The 18,179-nt window shown below is 48.8% G+C and overlaps 1 protein-coding gene across 2 annotated transcripts in view; it reads left to right on the forward strand.

The window, feature by feature from the left end:
- Positions 1-18,179, forward strand: part of PLXNA2 (plexin A2) — a 214,226-nt gene that overhangs the window by 111,162 nt on the left and 84,885 nt on the right. Inside the window, exon 5 of one of the 2 annotated variants that reach the window (XM_007163954.2) lies at positions 15,902-18,063. The exons of the other annotated variant lie outside the window; for it this stretch is intronic. Coding sequence (XP_007164016.1) covers positions 15,902-15,958 — 57 coding nt within the window. The 3' untranslated portion in view covers positions 15,959-18,063. Of the gene's footprint in view, positions 1-15,901; positions 18,064-18,179 lie in introns of those variants that run through there. 2 annotated transcript variants of the gene reach the window in all.

Genomic DNA, 18,179 nt, shown 5'->3' on the forward strand with positions numbered 1-18,179 from the left:
AGTTGGGCTAAGCTGGCATCCTGCTGTCTGTCGTAGCCTGGCCACACGCACCGTCTCAGGCCCACCCAGCAATTACCCATAGTCAGGGGCCTTTCCCAAGTCTTAGCGGCCTGCTGGGCTTGGCCTCCAGCCATCTCATCTCAAGGAGCTGTCTCTTCCATTAACAGCCTCCCTAGAAAGAGGGGAAACAGAGTATAGACTAAAGAACCACGCAGGTGTTTTGAACTTGTAGAAAGACAAGAGTATCTGCTTGCTGCCACCTTCCTGTGTCCTTGATCCTCATGCCCCCAACGGAACTCAAGACCGTCCCAATTCACCCCACTCAGAATGAATTCAGCTCTCTGAGCTTCTCTAACTTTACGGTGAAAACCACATACCTGGGGAATATCTGTCTATTTGGTGCCTCCCACATTAGGCTCTAAGTTACTAGGGGACCCGAGGCAGGTCAGAGGTACCCTGTACCCTCCCAGGGCGATGGTAGAGCCAGAACTCAATCAGCATTGGAGAAAATTATTTTAATAGGAAAGCACGGAGGGAATCAGGCAGGCAAGCCAAGCTGAGAATATTGGGTTTGAATATGATCACAGAGGATTACAATAATTAATTTTATTTTATCTAATAGTCTTACAGTTGGGGCTTCTGATATCCAACATGCAAATGTATGCTCTTAGTGTAAATTGGAGCATGCCCAGAGTAATGGAGAAAAGTCTAGTCCCCTCACTTCTTCAGGAATCCTATTTGCTTTACCTGGGATCACCTATTTGTTTGCCAAAGATGGGCTAGGGAGTAAATTCCAATAGAGGAAGGAACTCTTGGCCTGAGTAAATGTGACCAGTGCCTCCTCTATGCTAGATGGAATGAAGAGAGATGCTGGGCACTGGGTAGCAGCCCGCCAAGGAGCCCGGGGCTTCTGGGCAGCAGCCGCAGGAGACCTAAAGTGTGAATCTCGCCCCAGGGCAGTCCTTACCGCCATGGAAATCACTTCACATGTATGATATTAGCTGGTACTGTCCTCAGGCTCCCAGATTTAATGAGATTCTTTAGGCATTGTTAATAAACAATGCTTGACCTTTTTAGCGTAGCAACACTATCATTTTATTTCATGAAATAGGCCCCTACACAACAGGCCATTTGGTATAGTTATTGTTCCATTTTCAAATGAGTGTAGTCCTAAAATAGAATTTGGTTTTGCGACTCTCACAGTATCCATTGAGGTCACCAGTGATACTGGTCACTGAATAGCCCAGATAGGAAGTGACCAGTAATTGTACCTGAACTTCTCAGCCACTCCTCATTATCTGAGTTCTTCTTCTGACTGTGGCCACTATCACAGCCACCATGTCTGGCACCTAAGGACACTGTAGTTTGTACCTCTATCTTGGCCTGGCTGTGAACGATTTCCTCTCCCTGTAACTCAAGCTAAATCAATATTGGAATTTATAGGAAAGAAAGAAGGCCTCGCATAACCCTCTTTTGTTGGGCTTTCCTGAAGGAGGGTAGACATTAGTCCATGGTATGTCTGGTTCTATTTTGCGTGTCAGTTCAATTTCTTTACTTGTGGCCCTAGACTAACATCTAGTGGCCGTGGTGTAATGATGATAGGCATCAGTACAGAGACTGAAGCTGCACACACAATTTAGTCTTTAAATATTTTCTGTCTCTGGGGTCAACTGGATACAATAGATGCCCTGTATCTCTCAGGATACACCGCTCAGGGACACATTAGTTATAGAACAAAGGTGATTGACATTTTCTGAGTCCAGTGAATAGCCTCGTCCTTTCAATCCAACTTATAAGCCCCTCCTACTTCAGGGATGCCTTTGGCCCAGAGGTGTCGCTTTCCCACATCCTAAGGCTACAGTCTTAACGTATAAAATTACTTGAAACATAAACAGTGACAGATAACCATTAGAGGAGAGTCATTCTTTTACATTGTAAAAATAGAGTTGGGAATTGTCACTTCTAAGAGGTAAGAGAGAGACATATGGACAGAATACCAAGAGTCTCTCATTTGTCTCTTAACATTAAATCTAAATCATAAAACCACAGACAAGAGACTCTTACATTTGGAGCCTCTTTTGTTTTCCTTTCTTTGTAAGAAGGGTATGGAGTGTGCAAAAAACATGCACTCAAAAAAAGGTATCATTTCACCACACTTTGGTCTCCTCAATGGTAAAAATAAAAACTCCAACTGCCTGATCTCTAAGTCTGTAACTAGTGACTAATTTTGATTCAGTGAGATTTCATGGGGCGAACATTTGGACAGTTTCCAATATGATACTTGCTTATGTGTGTATGTATGAAGCTCTGCTCTTCCATCTTCTTGGCTTTGAATTAAGAAATTCAGGAAGTTATCAAATGCTACATGCTACAATATGGACAAACCTTGAAAACATACTACTAGTGAAAGAAGCCAGCCACAAGAGGCCACATATTGTTTGCTCCCATTTATATGAAATGTCCAGAATGGTAAATCCATAGAGACAAAGAATTGATAGGTGGTCCCCTAGGGCTGGAGAGATTCAGGGGCAGGCGGAATGGAGGGTGACTGCTAATGGATATAGGGTTTCTTTCGAGGGGTAAGGAAAATGTACTAAAATTGATTGTGGTCATGGTGGCACAACTCTGAATATACTGAAAACCATTGACTTGTACACTTTACATGGGTGAATTTTATGGTATGTGGATTTTATCTCAATAAAGCTGTTACTTAAAGAAAAATCATAGGAAGGCTGGGCCATAATTGGTGGCTACCCCATAACCTCTCCTCCCTCTGGTCACCACCACCCAAGAAGGCATGCATGCCCCACCATGGATGATGCCGGTGGGTGGCATCTGCGGGGTCTGCTGTCCTTCTTTCTTTTTCTTCCTTCCCTTCTTCTCCCTGCTCTTCTCCTGCCTTGGTCTCCTGCTCTTGCCTATTCCTTCTGTTTCCCCTCTTCTTTTTCCTTCTCTTCCTACTGATCCCACCAGCCAATGGGCTTTCCTTGACCCCAGGAAACTGAAAGGGAGGAAACAAGAGATAACAGTGAAAATTAACCATAACTATAATAATAAATTATTTGTACTATGATAAATTATTAAAGCTGTCCAGGACTTAATTTAATCTGCACAACATCCCCATTAAGGGGATAATTATCCACATTTTATAGGTGAAGAAACTAAGATTCAAGCAAGCAGAGTAACATACCCAAGCTTACCAAGGAGCAAAACCAGAGTTCAAATCCAGGCCTGTCTGGCCTCAGAGCCTATTCTCCAAAGCATGAGAAGACCTTAAATATGAGTCTGGGCTTGGTTATTTATTGATGAATTATAATAGAAGTCATTTGACGGGGTTCAAAAGTGCAGTATCTACAATCTCATCTGTTTGTCTGATATTTATGGCCATTTATGGGTGATATCTGTGTGGCGCTTCCATTCTTTATGGTTTTCATTAGGACTCTAATCCTGTTTAGAAGTCTGTTTGTCATTTTTAACTCCTCTGTTTAATTTGGGACAGCCCTAATCCTTCTACACTACAAGCTGGAGGGAGACAGATCCCGATGGCTCTTTTCTTCTCGCAGTTGCATGCAGCCGGGCATGGGAGGGGGCGACAAGCATGGTGTGTGTGTGTCATGAGTGTGTGTGACGTGAATATGTGTGTGAGCATGTGATGGGAGTACGTGTGAAGTGTGTTTGCTGTCAGTGTGTTGGTGTGGAATGTGAGTGGATGGTACAAATGTGTGCTTGTGCTCATGAGTGTGTTTGCATAAGAGTATGCGCTTGTGGAGTGAGTGGGTATGTGTGTGTCAGGGGGCTATCATTCACTGTATCCTTTTTTTTCAGAATCACACACATTCTTGAGTTGAGGCCTAACCATTGGTTTCCAAGGCACAGGGACCGTTCTCCCCTCCCCCGTCACGGCCGGCCAGGCTCTCTCCCCTAAGACAAGCTTGGAGTTGGAAGGGAGTCTTGAGTCCAGCCTCTCACTCATCAGGGACCTTGAACTCCTGCTTAGAGCTCCCCAGTAATGGAAATCTCCCCTCCTCCCCACGTTGTTGGTTTATAGAAGAATTCTTCCACTGGACTATTCTTTGTGAGGGAGGCCTAGAGTTGTTTTACTTTGTTTAATTCATATGTAAAAAGTCTACTCCCAAGGAACCAGTAAGAAAAGACATCTAAAAGCAATATCCTTTTTTGTGTCCTTTGCTGTCCCCAGAGCACACACCAAAGCTCATTCCCTCTGCTTTGGCTTGTGATGTTTTCCTGCCCAGGACACTATACTCTCCCCCTCCTCAAGTCCCACCTCCTCCGTGGAGCCTTCTCTGCTCTTCTTCTCAACTCGCACTTAACGCCCGCCTTCTCTGGACCCCCCCAAAGGGCTTATAAGAGGTACAATGTTTAGTACCTAAAAATATTCTGTCTCTGGGTCATCTGGGTAAAATTCTGGTTGACCCACACTGCACATTTCAGCTACCTATTTCCCTAGAGAGTTTGGGCATCAGGGCCACCAGATATGATGGTTCAGGTTGTGTACTGTACAAAGGCATCTGGCTGAGGGCCAAGTGAGGCTGAAACCAGATTTTCACTCATCTTACCAAGCCATGCACCTAGAGGGGGCACCTTTCCCAAATTGCACAAAAGGACTCTTATTGGCTGGAGGTGGCCAGGGAGCCTCAGAGAGTTCAGTCCTGTTGTCTCAAGGCCCCCAGTAGCAGCCAGAGGAGTGCTTATTGAGGGACACAGAGAGCGCTGCCTTCCTTCCCCACTCCTCGGCAGATGAACCTGGCCCCCATGGCCCTCCTTCAGAAGACCTTGACCCCTCTGAGTAATCCCACCACACGCCAGTCACCACTTAGCTCCACATGCCCTCATCTGACTCCAGCTTAATTTTCACTTCTCAGTATCTGCCTTTTAAGAGTCCTAAATCTTTTTTTCACATCTTTGTTATGTCCTTCCAACTAGTTACCAAGCTTTAGGAGGGTGGAGAGCATGCTTGCATTCCATTTGCTTTCGGCCACCCCTGTGACATCTGTCCAAGGACTCGGTCCCACTGGGGGCCAAGTTAGTGCTGTTGACACACTGAGCCACCAGCTGAAGGAGCAGAGAAACCAAAGTTCTGTGTTCAGAGCCATGAGTCAGGGCATCGACCCATCTCCAGAAACACCAGCTCAGCCGGGCATCTCAGGGGACAGAACCCATCTACTCAGCCTCCCTCCTGCTCTGGTCCTAGTTACCTGCAAAAGGTTCCAAAGGATTAGAAAGTTCTGGACAAACTCAGCCTATCTCCTGGTTTCTCTCTAGGGTGACACAAAGTACTGGACAGGAAAATGAAGAAGTGGCCCCAGCCCTTCACCAGATTAACCTTTAATTATCACTTAGTGAATCATCGATTAGGTTTCTGATGGGCAGTGGCTCGGCAAGGACTAAAGCTGTACCGCTTCAGATGCATGTTTGGTTTGGATGAGGGACAGGCCCGCATGGAGGCAGAGCATCACAGGAAATGGCCTTTTGCTGGGTCTATGGCGTGGTTTGGTTGTGCCTCTGTAGAAAAATGTGTGAGGTGTGTCTAGCCTGCAACAGTGGGAAAAGTTGCCTTTTCTTCCTGAAGACCTCCAACCCCGGGTCCCTGGCTGACCCCCTCCGCTTCCATCTCCACCTTTCAGCATTGGTACACTCTCAACCCACCCTCACACTCCAAAATAAAGCATTCAGGAAGTCACTAAATAGCAGTATTGATGCACCATCCCCGCATGCCCTGAAATGATAATGCATCACCCGTGGTGCGTAGCCAGACGGAGCCGGATTACGCTCAGGTGGTTAAAAGTCCAGGTCTAATTAGAGTTCCAGGGAATCAAGCCATTGTATTATTAATGATCTTCCTCCAATGTTCTGATTAAAACAGTAATTTTAATAAGCACAGCTCGATGCTAAGTGTTCACTGAGCACCTAATTACATCAGTTATAACTCCAAAATTACTTAAAATTCCCTTTTTCCACCAGACCCTGCATGCACCAAATAAAATAGAGACTCAGACAACTCGGTGATTACTTGCTGTAATTAATTTCTTAAGCACCTGTTGTTGTTTTTCTTAAAAAAGGGAAAGAATCTTTTGTCTCTCTTCCATCGCCCTACCTCCCCCTCCACCCCTTTGTATCCCCAGAGGCTCTGTGGCATTGGTTCCATTAGAGGCTGCCACTGAAGGAGGCCACGAACAGAAAGAAGTGAGGAAGGTAAAGATTTGAACAGTCCCTGCCACCACCCTTCAGGCAAGGGGAGGCTGCAAAGCTCCAATCTGCACTGATGGCTCAGACAGGGCTGGGCAATAGGGGCGGGGAGGCGGGAGCACCCAAAGGGCTTCTAACCAAGATCCCGTTCCTCACCACATCCCTGTCTTCCTTAGACCAGCTTCGGATGCCTTATTTAATGATCGCACTTGCATCTCCAGGAGGGCAGAGGCAAACGGGTTGAGAGCCTTCCCATTGTGGCTGTCCACAAATTCTTCTGACCCGTGAGCCACTTGAGTTAAAAAAGAGACCTCAAAAAAATAAATAACATTCAAAAAAAAAAAAGAGGCAGGCAGAGAAAAATAAAGAGACCTCACACCAGTTCACTCTGTTCAAGGACACCAGAATTTCAGAAAGAATGGTCTGCTGAGTCATCTGAGAGTTGAGGTGCAGAGTTTTCTTTAAAAAAAAAAATCATAAATTATCCATAAGTTATCAGTCTATCCCCGGAAATAACACCAATAATTCCCCTGCGTTTGTGCGATAAACTTGATCCTGAACAATGCACGGCTGTGGCTCTCACTTCACATGACCCTTGTGACAACAAATGAGTTAGGAAGGGCAGTTGTTAGCATTCGCATGCCCAATCAGTGTGCCGAGATAGAATCAAATCGCAGCTTTATTCTGTCTCCCACCATCGCTTTACCTACGTCTGGGGCAGGCTGCATAGCTCATCAGCTCACTCTTGGATAATAAAAAGTCCTTCATGTCTCAAGCACAGTCTCCATTCAGAAGCATAATGCCCAGTTCCAGACCAGAAGAAAAACTCTGGCCTTGACGGATGCCCAGATCTTTCTCTCCCCGACCCCCAGCCTGGGCCTGCTGCACACTCCCCACTTGCGGGGATGGGAGGTGGAGAGGCGTGTTTCTTCTCTTTCTGTCACCTATCTTCCCACCCTCGAGCTGTTGTTACCCCTTTAGAAGAGGAGGAGAGGAAGGGTCAGGGAGGTCCTTCTCTCTTGAACTGGAATTGTCACAAGACAGCCTCATGCTCTCCGAGCAGGCTGGCGTTTCTGGCTCTTTCGGGGCTGAGTCCTCCCTGGGCCTGTGGGCACCTCTCTGCCAAGCTGCTTTGGCTGCTGCTTCCATCAGGCGGGCAGTACTTCCTCTTGTCCTGCCACTCTCCCCTCTGCCTCCATCAGCCAGCAGTTCCCTTCACGTGAAGACGCTCATACTAGTGACGTAGCCCCACCTCCAGGGGTCCTCTTGGACAAGTAGTAAAATGCTGCCAGGCCGGCTCTCCTTCCTGAGGTGTCCACATCTAGATCTGATGCAAGGAAGCCCTTGCACATCCTCGGCCTGCCACCATCCCCGGGGAGCTCAGTGACCTCCCACGGTCCTGCCTTCACCCTGTCTCCTAAGAGCTCGCCACCTTACCCTCTGGATTTCCTGCCTCCTGGCTTTTCCTGTCCACCCTGACCCCTACAGTCCAGAGGATGCATCAAGCTTTCTAAGTGGTCCTACTGAAGGGTGGCTAGGTCACAGCATCCCAAGGTCCTCCTCCAAACATCTCACAGAATCCTTTCGTCAGTCCTTCGACCCTTTCATTGCCTTGATCTGGGTCAGGGGATACAGAATAAAGGGTAGAAGAATCATGAACTTGGATCTTAAGAATCTACTCTGAAATCTTGCACCGTACTTTAGCAGGCTGCATTCATTGTATCTCGGTGCCTTGGTGGATGCTTTAATTTTGACATCCGCTAATATTTACAGATGTGGAAAGTGAAGCTCAGAGAGGTTAGATGGCTTACCCAGCACAGCTGAGAACCTAGTGTGGCTGAGCCAAGTTCTTCTGACAGTAACAGCCGTGTCCTTTCCGTGACACCGTGCACCTCTGCTGGGTTAGAAACGTTGTCTATTTAAACAAACCACAAAAAGCCTTCACATCACCTAATGGATCCCAGCAGAATGCCAGCAGGCTCAGCCACACCTAGAGAGTCTTTGCATAGTTCTTAGTACATTTACTTAAGGAGCTTAAAATAAAACCTGAATCACTGAGTAAGTGTGATTAGCTTCTCAGCAGGTATTTATAGACGTATTTTATGTAGGAAACTGGAGTTGGAACATACAGGGATATCCCATATGAAGAAATAAAAAGCAGAGCCCTGTGAATAATCTAAAAAGAGAGAGACCTCAGAAGAGCTTAAAAAGTATGTTTGCGTCTTGCCAGTTGGGTAGTGGGTCAGAGTCTAGATTCAGAGAGAAGGGTCACAGAGGTTGATGGAAGAAGGCTGTGTGGAGCAGTCATTGGCACGTGTAGGGGAGGGAAGGACATTCTGATTAGCAGGAATGCATGAGCGAAGAAAGTTAAGGAGGCAAGACCACGCAGAGCAGGAGAGGAGGCCAGCCTGCCAGGGGTGGGATTCGTGCTGACAGAGGAGTCCAGAGTGGGAAGTTCAGCCTGGGTGGTTAAAAGAGGTTAAAAGACTGAAACATTGGGCTGGGGTATTTGGATTATAAACTTCATCCAAGAAGCATTTTTTTCATGTTGTTTTGAATTTTGTTTTTTGTAGGGGAAGGTATTGGTTTTTGATTGTTTTTTAGCTGAGGCCATCATTACAAAACACTGCCTCTGGGAAGCCTTCCTTGATTTGCCCTTCTTCTTTGCTCTTGTAGTTTTACCACATCTCGGTCATAGTGCTGTTTCGTTATGATCTGGGGGTCCATCTGTCTTCTTGACAACACTGTGAGTACTTCAGGATCAGGGCCATGTCTGTTCATCTTGGAACTTCATGCCTACACAGAATACATAGCCAGTCCCTAATATATTAATAATAACTGACAGCTATATCTCAGGCACTGGGCTAAGTGTTTTCTAACCCATGCCACCCATTATGCCTAAGAGGCAATTTAGTGAGGAGTTCTGCAGCCAGCCTACCTAGGTTTGAATCCCAGCTCTACAATGTACTGGCTATAAGACTATCAACAAATTCACTAAGATTCTCTGTGCCTCCGTTTCTTCCTCATCTGCAGATAGCAAGTCTTATAGAAGTATGTGCTATAATTATCACCATTTTGCAAATCAACAAATGGGGCTCAGAGCTGAGTAACGTGCCAAAGGTCACACAGCTAATAAGCAAAGGGGCTGGGATTTGGACCCAGGCAGCTTGATTCTAGGGCCCATGACCTCAATGACTACACCTTTTTGAAGAAAAGAAAAAATGAGGGTGTGCAGAACACATGTAGTGTGGAAAGAAGAAGAGGGAGACCAATGGGCCATCAGCCACCAGCCCACTGTGAGGATGGGGGCCTGCAGCTGGGGCCAGTGGAGGGAGGCAGCAGGCATGCCATGGTGGGGACAGACCTAGGACACATCATGAGAGAAGAAATGCAAAACTGCTCCTTTTCCTCCTTTCTCTTCTGTTTCCACCACCCTGGCCCTCCATGACTTACCCCCGAATCACTTTTCTGACCAGCCATCTCGTCCTGATACACGCCCATTCCTGGGCTTCTTCCTGTACCTTCTCATGTTTGTTCTCCGTTCATGCTTTTCTCTCCTCACAGAATGCCCTTCCTCCATTCCTGCCTCTCAAAATATCACCAAGTTTTCAAGGCCTGCTACACATGATGACACCTTCCTGGTCCCTTCAGCCCGAAGTGATCATTCCCCATTGAAACTCTTATGTGACATCTTTCACTTTCTAGCTTCCCCACCAGAGGGGGTACTTCTGGAGGGCACTGGAGGGCCACGACTAACTCGGATTTGCTCTACCACAGCACAGGACATGATACCTGGTCTGTTGAATAAATGAGTAGACGAATGAAGGAAGGATCCGTAGCCAGATGGACTAATGCATGAGTAAATGAATGAATAGACAAATGAACAAATTATAAGTACCAAGTGTATTTCCACCACATGCAGGTCCACCCAGTTATAAAGCAAGTCTACATGAATGTAGGTGCCTGAGGCCAGGCCAATCAACCGGTACTGACTAGTCCCCAGGGGGCAGAGCACTGTGGCTCTGTAGTCATCGCTGCCTCAGTGGAATGGTCTTTATTCAGTTGGCCAGTCTCTACCAGTTCCCAAAGCAGCACCGAGGCCCAGGATTCAGCAAAGCATGGGAGCCCCCCGCCTCATACCACCTTGCCAAGGTAAAATGAACGAATGGCATGAATGAATAAGTGAGCTCTATACAGAAAGGAAATTTAAAAATTTTAATATAAGTGTAGGAGACTTTTTTCCTTAGGCAGAGATTTAACTTATACTCGTATCCTCCACCTCTCTCTCTGTCTCTTACACACACATGCACACTCGTCCACTCACCTATTAACATATCCCAGGAAGCTGTGAGTGACAAGAAACTGCTCTGTCCTTCCCTGGGGAGCTAGTCACTTAGCATACTAAGAAAAATCAGAGAGAGTATTTTCAGATTTGATGTGTCAGGGAGGACAAGATGGCCTCATCTCAGATGGTTAGAAAGACAAGTTGAGGGCTTCCCTGGTGGCGCGGTGGTTGGGAGTCTGCCTGCCAATGCAGGGGACACGGGTTCAAGCCCTGGTCTGGGAAGATCCCACATGCCGCGGAGCGACTGGGCCCGTGAGCCACAATTGCTGAGCCTGCGCGTCTGGAGCCTGTGCTCCGCAACAAGAGGCCGCGATAGTGAGAGGCCCGCGCACCGCGATGAGGAGTGGCCCCCACTTGCCGCAACTAGAGAAAGCCCTCGCACAGAAGCAAAGACCCAACACAGCCATAAATAAATAAATAAATAAATTAATTAATTAAATGTATGTGTCATTTAAAAAAAAAAAAAAAAAAAGAAAGACAAGTTGAGAAATGATGGAGAAGATGCACGCCATGGGTCCACTGGAGACCAATATTCATAGCACGAGGGTCCAATGGCTTCCTGTCTACTCAGAATCGTATGATAGCTTAGGCAGAGAGGGGGAGGCCCGTCTCAGATCCAGCACCTGTGGGTAGAGCTTTCTTATGTGCACAGCTGTTGACAGGGGTGGACAGAAGAGGGGCCAGGGCACTTGGGCTTTTGACCAGACCCCAGTCCAGCTTTCACCATCTGGTAGGATTTTGCTCTCCCTACATCAAGATGACCTGGGAACTTCAACCTGGGGTCCCTTCAATACCCCAGAATTCCACAGAAGGTATCAAGGATGGAAAATCAGCACACAAGGAGTCCCCAAGGCCTTACCAGCTCCCATCAATAACCCTGAGTGGCAACATCAGAGGCAGAAGTGCAGCTGGGCACTGGGAGGCAGGAACTGGAGCCTGGTGTGGAGGCGATGCCAGGAACTCTGCTAAAGGGAGCTCGTTAGGGCCCCCTTGAGGAGCAGTGGAGTCCTGAAGGCCCCACTTTCCCTCTTAGAGGACTCCCTGAGTCCTCTTCTCAAACAACACTGAAGGTAGCCCCATTCCCTACCCAGGCAACAGCAAAGGCATTCTTACCCCAGATCTTCGACCAGCCTCTTCTTGGGCTCTGATGATTCCCTCCCCAAACCTCACCTTTTAGAGCTTATGAGCCATACATGCTTCAAAGAGAATTTGGGATTAACGGGAGGGCCACACCCTCTGGTGTGGCTGGAAGGCAGGAGAGCCAGAATTTGAAGGGGTGGGGCCCAGAAACCGGGACGTATTAGGCAGATGCCAGCTCTCAGATAAATCAAGCTCCATGTGGTAAGGCTACCCTTGGGCTCTCTGCATCCAGGGGCCCCACTGGAAAAGTCTGGAGGAATAGAAGTGTGAATGAAGGAATGGGAATGCACAGGTGAAGGGGCATCCCTGCTTCATTACTCCATCCCCTTGCCATCATCACTTTTCCCCTCTGGGGCAGACAAGTTGATGTTGGCCCTGTAGGGAGCTTTGTGGGCCCTGGTTAATCCCAGACATCTGGTTTCCAGATGAGAGATCTGATTTAGCTATTTCATAGACCCTGTATTTCCCAAATCCTCTCATCCCCTATTTCCTACCCCACCTGCTTTCCCTAACTGAATAAATCCATGGTTGTCATGGAGACAGCATAGTATCAGCCTCTCTGCTTCTTTGTAGAGCCTTCCAAAAAACAGCACTAGAGAGGGCCCTTTCTGGCACAGGAGTCCTGTCTGAGAAAGTATGGTATGGTATTTGGAATATCTGCTTTGCCCATTCACTTTCTTCCCTCTTTGTACGTCTTCCTTGCCCGAGTTCCACCTTCTTCCTTAGGAGACTAAGCTCAATTTGACTTTTTCCAGCCAAGGATACTGAATTTCAGTGTTCTTCAGCCTCCAGTAGGGATTATGTCATGAATAAGGACAACAGTTTGAGTGGCTGTGTAGACCTAATTCTCCCCATATGATAGATAGAACAGCAGTCTCAGCCCAAAGAGGCGAGGTGGCTTACTCAAGGTCAGCCTGCACAGGAGTGCAGAGTCTGAGTGAGGGCCCTCTGCAGCTTCGCTCGCAAACACTGCCACCTTCAGTGGGTCTGCACAGAGAGATCGAGCATGATAACTACCACTATTAAGCACCAACTGTGTGCAAGCCTCTTTGTGTACAGATGTCACTTAAACCTCAAAACAACCCGGTGAAGTTAATACCATTATTTGTCAGCATTTCACAGAGGAGGAAACTGAGGTGCAAGAAGGACAATAAGGACCATTTATTAATGTCATACAGTCGATAATCATAGCAGCTGGATTTGAAACTGAGGACTGTCTCCTTCAAAGTCCAGCTTCTTAACGAGGACAAAGTAAATATGGCCTCTACCAAAAGGGTACAGGAGGAGCCATCATTACCCAAGTGCTCATCAATAGGATGAATTCCACTCTTTGGGGCCAGAAATTTCTTTCCCCATCATCCTTTCCCCTTTAACTCCTGCATGACCTTCTGCTGGGTTTTATGAATGAGAAGGAAAAAATATCATTGAAAAGTTCAACCAATTTTGGCTCCCACTCTGGGAGTGATAGATAGCTTTAATTACTCCAAATTAATCAGCTACTCCACTCTTCTCCCCCAAGTCATTAAAAATAGATTTTCTCTTTGAACGTCACTCTGCCCTCGGGTCTCCAGATAGTCAGAAGTTCTTAGGAGACGGCCCCAGGGTCAGCTTTTGGTCAGAAGGTTGCACGTTGCTTTGGTTGCAATCACAGGCTCCAGAACCTCCAGCTGGTTTTCTGGGGGCGGGGCGGGGCAGGGCGGGGCGGGGCGGGGTGGGGGGGGGGAGGTTGGGGTCTCCTTCTTCTTAATGATATTGATCATGTGACTTTCACAGCTCAGAGGATGGGCAGCGGGCTGGGTTGGTGTTTACTTTATGAGGATTTAAGGTGATCTCACACATGACTATCGATTTTTAAAGAACTGGACCTAACCCTGGGAACAAACAATACTGAGTTCTTCACATTAACTACTGGGAAGTTGATTCGTAGGGAAAACTGAGGCTGAAAATAGAAGCTCAGAGGTGCCCTAGTCCCTGATGAACAGGCAGGACAGGTGAGACGGGTGTTGCTGTCTCCATTTTAAAAATAAAGAAGGGAGGCTTGAAGAGGTTAAGCAGCTTGCCCAAGGCCTCACAGCGAACAGCTAGCAAGACCAGGACAGGAGGCCCCTGCCACCTCCACTGCCCCCACTCTGTGCCGACTGAGGGCCCTGACATTCCGAGCAGGCTCAGGATGGAGACTGTGGAACCCATTCAGAGTCATGTCCATTACTCTTATGGTCCTGGCAGGTTTTAAAAAAATCTAGCAGGGCATCCTCACCCCCACCAACCCATCTCCTCCCTCACCCTCTCACATCACCCCTTCTGGGGTCTGGCTCCAGATGCACCAGCTGAATCTCTGTCAGCAACCAGAGAAAAGTGAGCAAGAGGCAGGCAGTGGTCAGGTGAGGGAGCGTAATTACAGCGGCTGGGCCCTGACGTCCAGGAGAAAGAAAGGGGACCCTGACAGCCCCCCTTGGGGGCAGCCCCAGGAGAGGGGCCTTTCCTTACTGCTGCCTGTGCCTCCACCGCACCACCTCAACCTGGGAGTCGGATGAACCTGGACTCCAGTTCTGTTTCCGCCACCTACAAGGCATGCAACTTGGGCAGTTTGTTTAACCCAAGACTCAGTTTTCTAATAAGTAAGGTGGGCCTAATCCCTCGCCTGCAAGGCTGATGTAAGGATTAGGTGAGGTGACATAGGGAAAGTGCCTGGCGTGCAGTAGGTGCAGCATAAACGGCCACTATCATTATCGTTCCTGCTGCTTCATTCCCTTGAACAAGCTCAGTCAACTGCCCGGCTCAGAGGAAGGTGGTGCCAGGCAGGAGGCCTCAGTCCCCATCGCTTCTCCGCCCATCCCTGGGGAGCAGATCCAAGGAGACGATCTCACTTCTGCCCCCAAGCACACCCAGCGGGGGAGAATTAGATTAAGATGCTGTTTCAGGCAGCTCTTTGCCTGTAAAGGATAGGAGAGAGGATGCAGGTATTATTCTGTGGAGTCTTGCTGACTCAAAGGGGCCATAGTCTGAGGCATGTCAGGAGCCAGGGGAGCCTGGCCTGTTCCCGGAGGGTCCACTTTGGCTTGGGTGCCTGAGAGAAACTGACCAGGGCTGGGGCCTTGGCCTGGCCTCCCTGACCGTCTGCCCACGTTCCTCTCCCTGTGAGGACTGTGAACCCTGGCCCCATCGGGTGTACAGGGAAGGCAGAACCCTAAGCTCTCAGACCTCCCAGTGCTGGTTGTACCTGTTCGCCACGGGGCTGACAAGATTCGGGGTAAGCGGTGAAGAGAGACTCCTCCCACCACCCAGGGGAACAGGTAACAACTGCTGGGCGCTGGCCAGCTCCTAGGAGCAGTGGAGTCAGAGAAACCAAAGCCTCACCTGCCCTCTGGTTGCTTCCCGCCTCCTGAATCCTGCTCTGGTCCCAGCTCCATCTCCTGGGACTGACCCCTGAACCCCCTGTCCCTCCGTTCCTCAGAAAGATCCCTTATGACATGTCACCACCACGGGCCACGGTAGAGCCCAGGGTTAAGCCAGCCCTTTGGGTGCCTCTATTTCCTGGTGGAACAAATGGATCCCTAACCTCCCTTCCTCCCCAGGGAGCTGTGCAGATCAAATGAGATAAGGGGTGTGAGAGCACTCAGAAAGTGCTAAAACCCTCTCTGGGCATCGGCATCTGTTGCGATTGTGCCGTGGAGCTCATCCCGCACACCAGCCCTGGTGGGGCTTCCCGTCAGTCTGCACTCAGCTGTGAATGCAAATGAGCATCAGATTGCTTCTTGAAAACAGATCTGGTTTGGGAAAAAGAGGAGAAATTGGGTCTGAGACCCTACCAACTCCAAGGGGAGAGAGGTTGGGCTGGCAGGGAGGGACCACCAAGAGAAGATACAAAGGAAAGGAGAGAGGTGTGGGGAGCCAGTTGCGTTTCAGCTGCCGTGCACTTTGCTCCGGGCCCTGGAGACCAGGAGGCTGTAGCTCAGGCCAACTGCATGCTTCCACCCAGGCTGCATCACTTCCCACCCCCTACCACCTGGCTCTCAGCCACTGAGAAGGCCACTGTTTCTTTCCTTGTGTCAGGAGGCAGGGGACACATGTGGGGACAGGTGTACCATCTGGCAGGGGGGAGCAGATTCCAGAGAAGCAGGGGATTAAATGCTCTGTCCCCAAGGGGCCCTACCAGCCTGGGGAACAGCTTTCCCTTATTCCTTCCCTCTCTCCCTCTCTCTCGTGCAGGACTGCAAAGGAATCCTTCAGCCTCTAGAACAGAGTGCCCATGCCAAAGCTCCCTGAGGAGAACCTCCAAGCTCTGTCCTTTGAGCCACGACTGTCCCTTGATTATACCTCTATTGCGGTATCTATTCTGCCGTATTAAGACGATCCTGTTTCCTTTGTCCTCAGCCAAACCATGGGCCCCAGGAGGGCAGAGAATGTCACCCAATGCCTAATGGAGAGCTTAACACAACATAAATGCTCTGTAAATACTGAAGGACCGCGTGGCACCCAGGCACAGCCCATGGTCAGAATCCTCTGTGTTGTTCTGCTTTCAACTCAGCTGTTTCTCCGATAGATGCCCCCAGATTCTCAGAACCAAGGTGGCTCCTTCTAGGCATCCACACAGGGTGGCAGAGATACAACCTTGATTCTCTTTCCCCAGGTTTACGCACCAAAGGGCTCCTGTCCCTCGGTCCGCCATTGGGGAACTCTTCTCTGAAGAGTGATGGGTTTGCACCTGATGGTAGTAACTCTCCAGTCTGATAGTAACTACCAGGGCCACAGAGGCCCTCTGGGCCTCACCCTGGGTGGTCCAAGCCCTATGGGTATGCCCTGTCCTTCAACATCTTCAGGAAGGAGGATGGTTCCAGCAGTTCCCTTGGTGATTCGTTCCCACAGCCGATGATAATCTGATATCACATCCTTTGCTGTGAGGGGCGCTGCACCCCATGGGCTGACCAGTGTGCTTAAAGGGGAGGGAGTTGGGTTGGGGAGAGAACCACTCCGAACTCTGCACCCCTGCTGAGCCCTTCCCACGTATGTCAACCCCACAGACTGAGGCCAAGGGGGGCACTGGAGATGTGAGGCCCCGGGGTCAGAGGAGACAAGAACACAGTATGAGTCACCTTTCATGAAGAGTGTTTCTTCAGTAAATGACTTGATCGGACAGTTATATTCATTAGAGGTATAATTACAAGACATAAGATCAAGTGGAGAAGAATGCCAAGCGTGCGGGGGGAATCCAGTGCGAAGCGGTCCCCTGGTCCTGGGGAGAAGGCAGTGGAGGCGGGCGGGAGAAGGGCATCCTCTGTCGGAGGCCCTTCACCACCACACTCCTTTGCTGACGCAGCCACCCTCAGATCCCAGCGCTCGGAGCAGAGGGGGTGGGGAGCCTCAGGCATAATTAAAGCGCAATCATAATAAACAAACACTAATTAAAGTGTCACTGAGTGTCCCATTAAACTCTGAGTCAGCCCTGACAAAGCCGCCTGACACGGTGGACACTCTCCAGGAGAAGCTCCCTTGCCTTCTCCAGCTTCCCGGGACAATGCCCATCCCCTCCCCATCCTCCCCCACCCACCAGGTCCTAGAGCAAGTGCCTACCTTCGCCTGGTGCAGAGTAAAGTGGCCCCTGACCCCAGAAGTTTGCACTTGGTCTTTCAGGGCCATAGACTCAGAGATATTAGAACCAATTTCTCCCTGGCTATAACGCAGTCCCCAGGCTAACCTCCATCTCTCCTCCCCCTGAGTCAGTCTAGTTCCTTCCACTAGTTCCTTTCGTAGTCCCTAGGCAGAGTTTGATTCTATTTCTTCATGGCCCCAGGGCCTGACACTTAAAGAGATTCCCCAAGACATGAGGTCACGTTTACCAGTGGTTCTCATAAGAATCACCTGGAGAGCTTGTTAGAACCATTTCTCAGGCCCCGCCCCATCCCAGAAGTTCTAACCCAGTGGACTCTGGATTTTTATGCCCCTTAAGCTCACAGGTAATGCCAAGGATGTTGGTTTGAGAACTCAGGCCACCTCTTCATGGAGGACATTCTTTTGGCCAAGGAGTGACAGGCTGGAGAGCTTACAGACGTCATGTATTCCAGCTCTGTGGCCTTCTCCGTCCTTCCCAAGTTAACCCAAAACTGCCTTTCTAGATTTATACCCATCACTCTTCACCCTCATGCAACGTTTTCTGAAGAAACTCTGCTTTCCTATGTTTGCTCATGTGGTTCTTTCCACCTGGGACGCTTTTCATGTGTGTAAATATTAATCACCCTTGAAGACCCAGACCCAGGCCACATCCCTTACAAAGCCTTCCTGGGACTCCCATCTAGAGCAGTGCTCTCCCGTGATAACAAAGCGCCATCCACACAGCTACGCGTGTAATTTTAACTTTTCCAGCAGCCATATTTTAAAAAGTAAGAAGAGACAGTTGAAATTCATAGTAGATTTTATTTAACTCAATATTTACTAAATTTTTATCTTTTCAACATGTGTCAATAAAAAATTATTACTGTGCTATTTTACA

Source organism: Balaenoptera acutorostrata, chromosome 1 (genome assembly GCF_949987535.1).
Source record: "Balaenoptera acutorostrata chromosome 1, mBalAcu1.1, whole genome shotgun sequence".
Classification (NCBI taxonomy): domain Eukaryota; kingdom Metazoa; phylum Chordata; class Mammalia; order Artiodactyla; family Balaenopteridae; genus Balaenoptera; species Balaenoptera acutorostrata.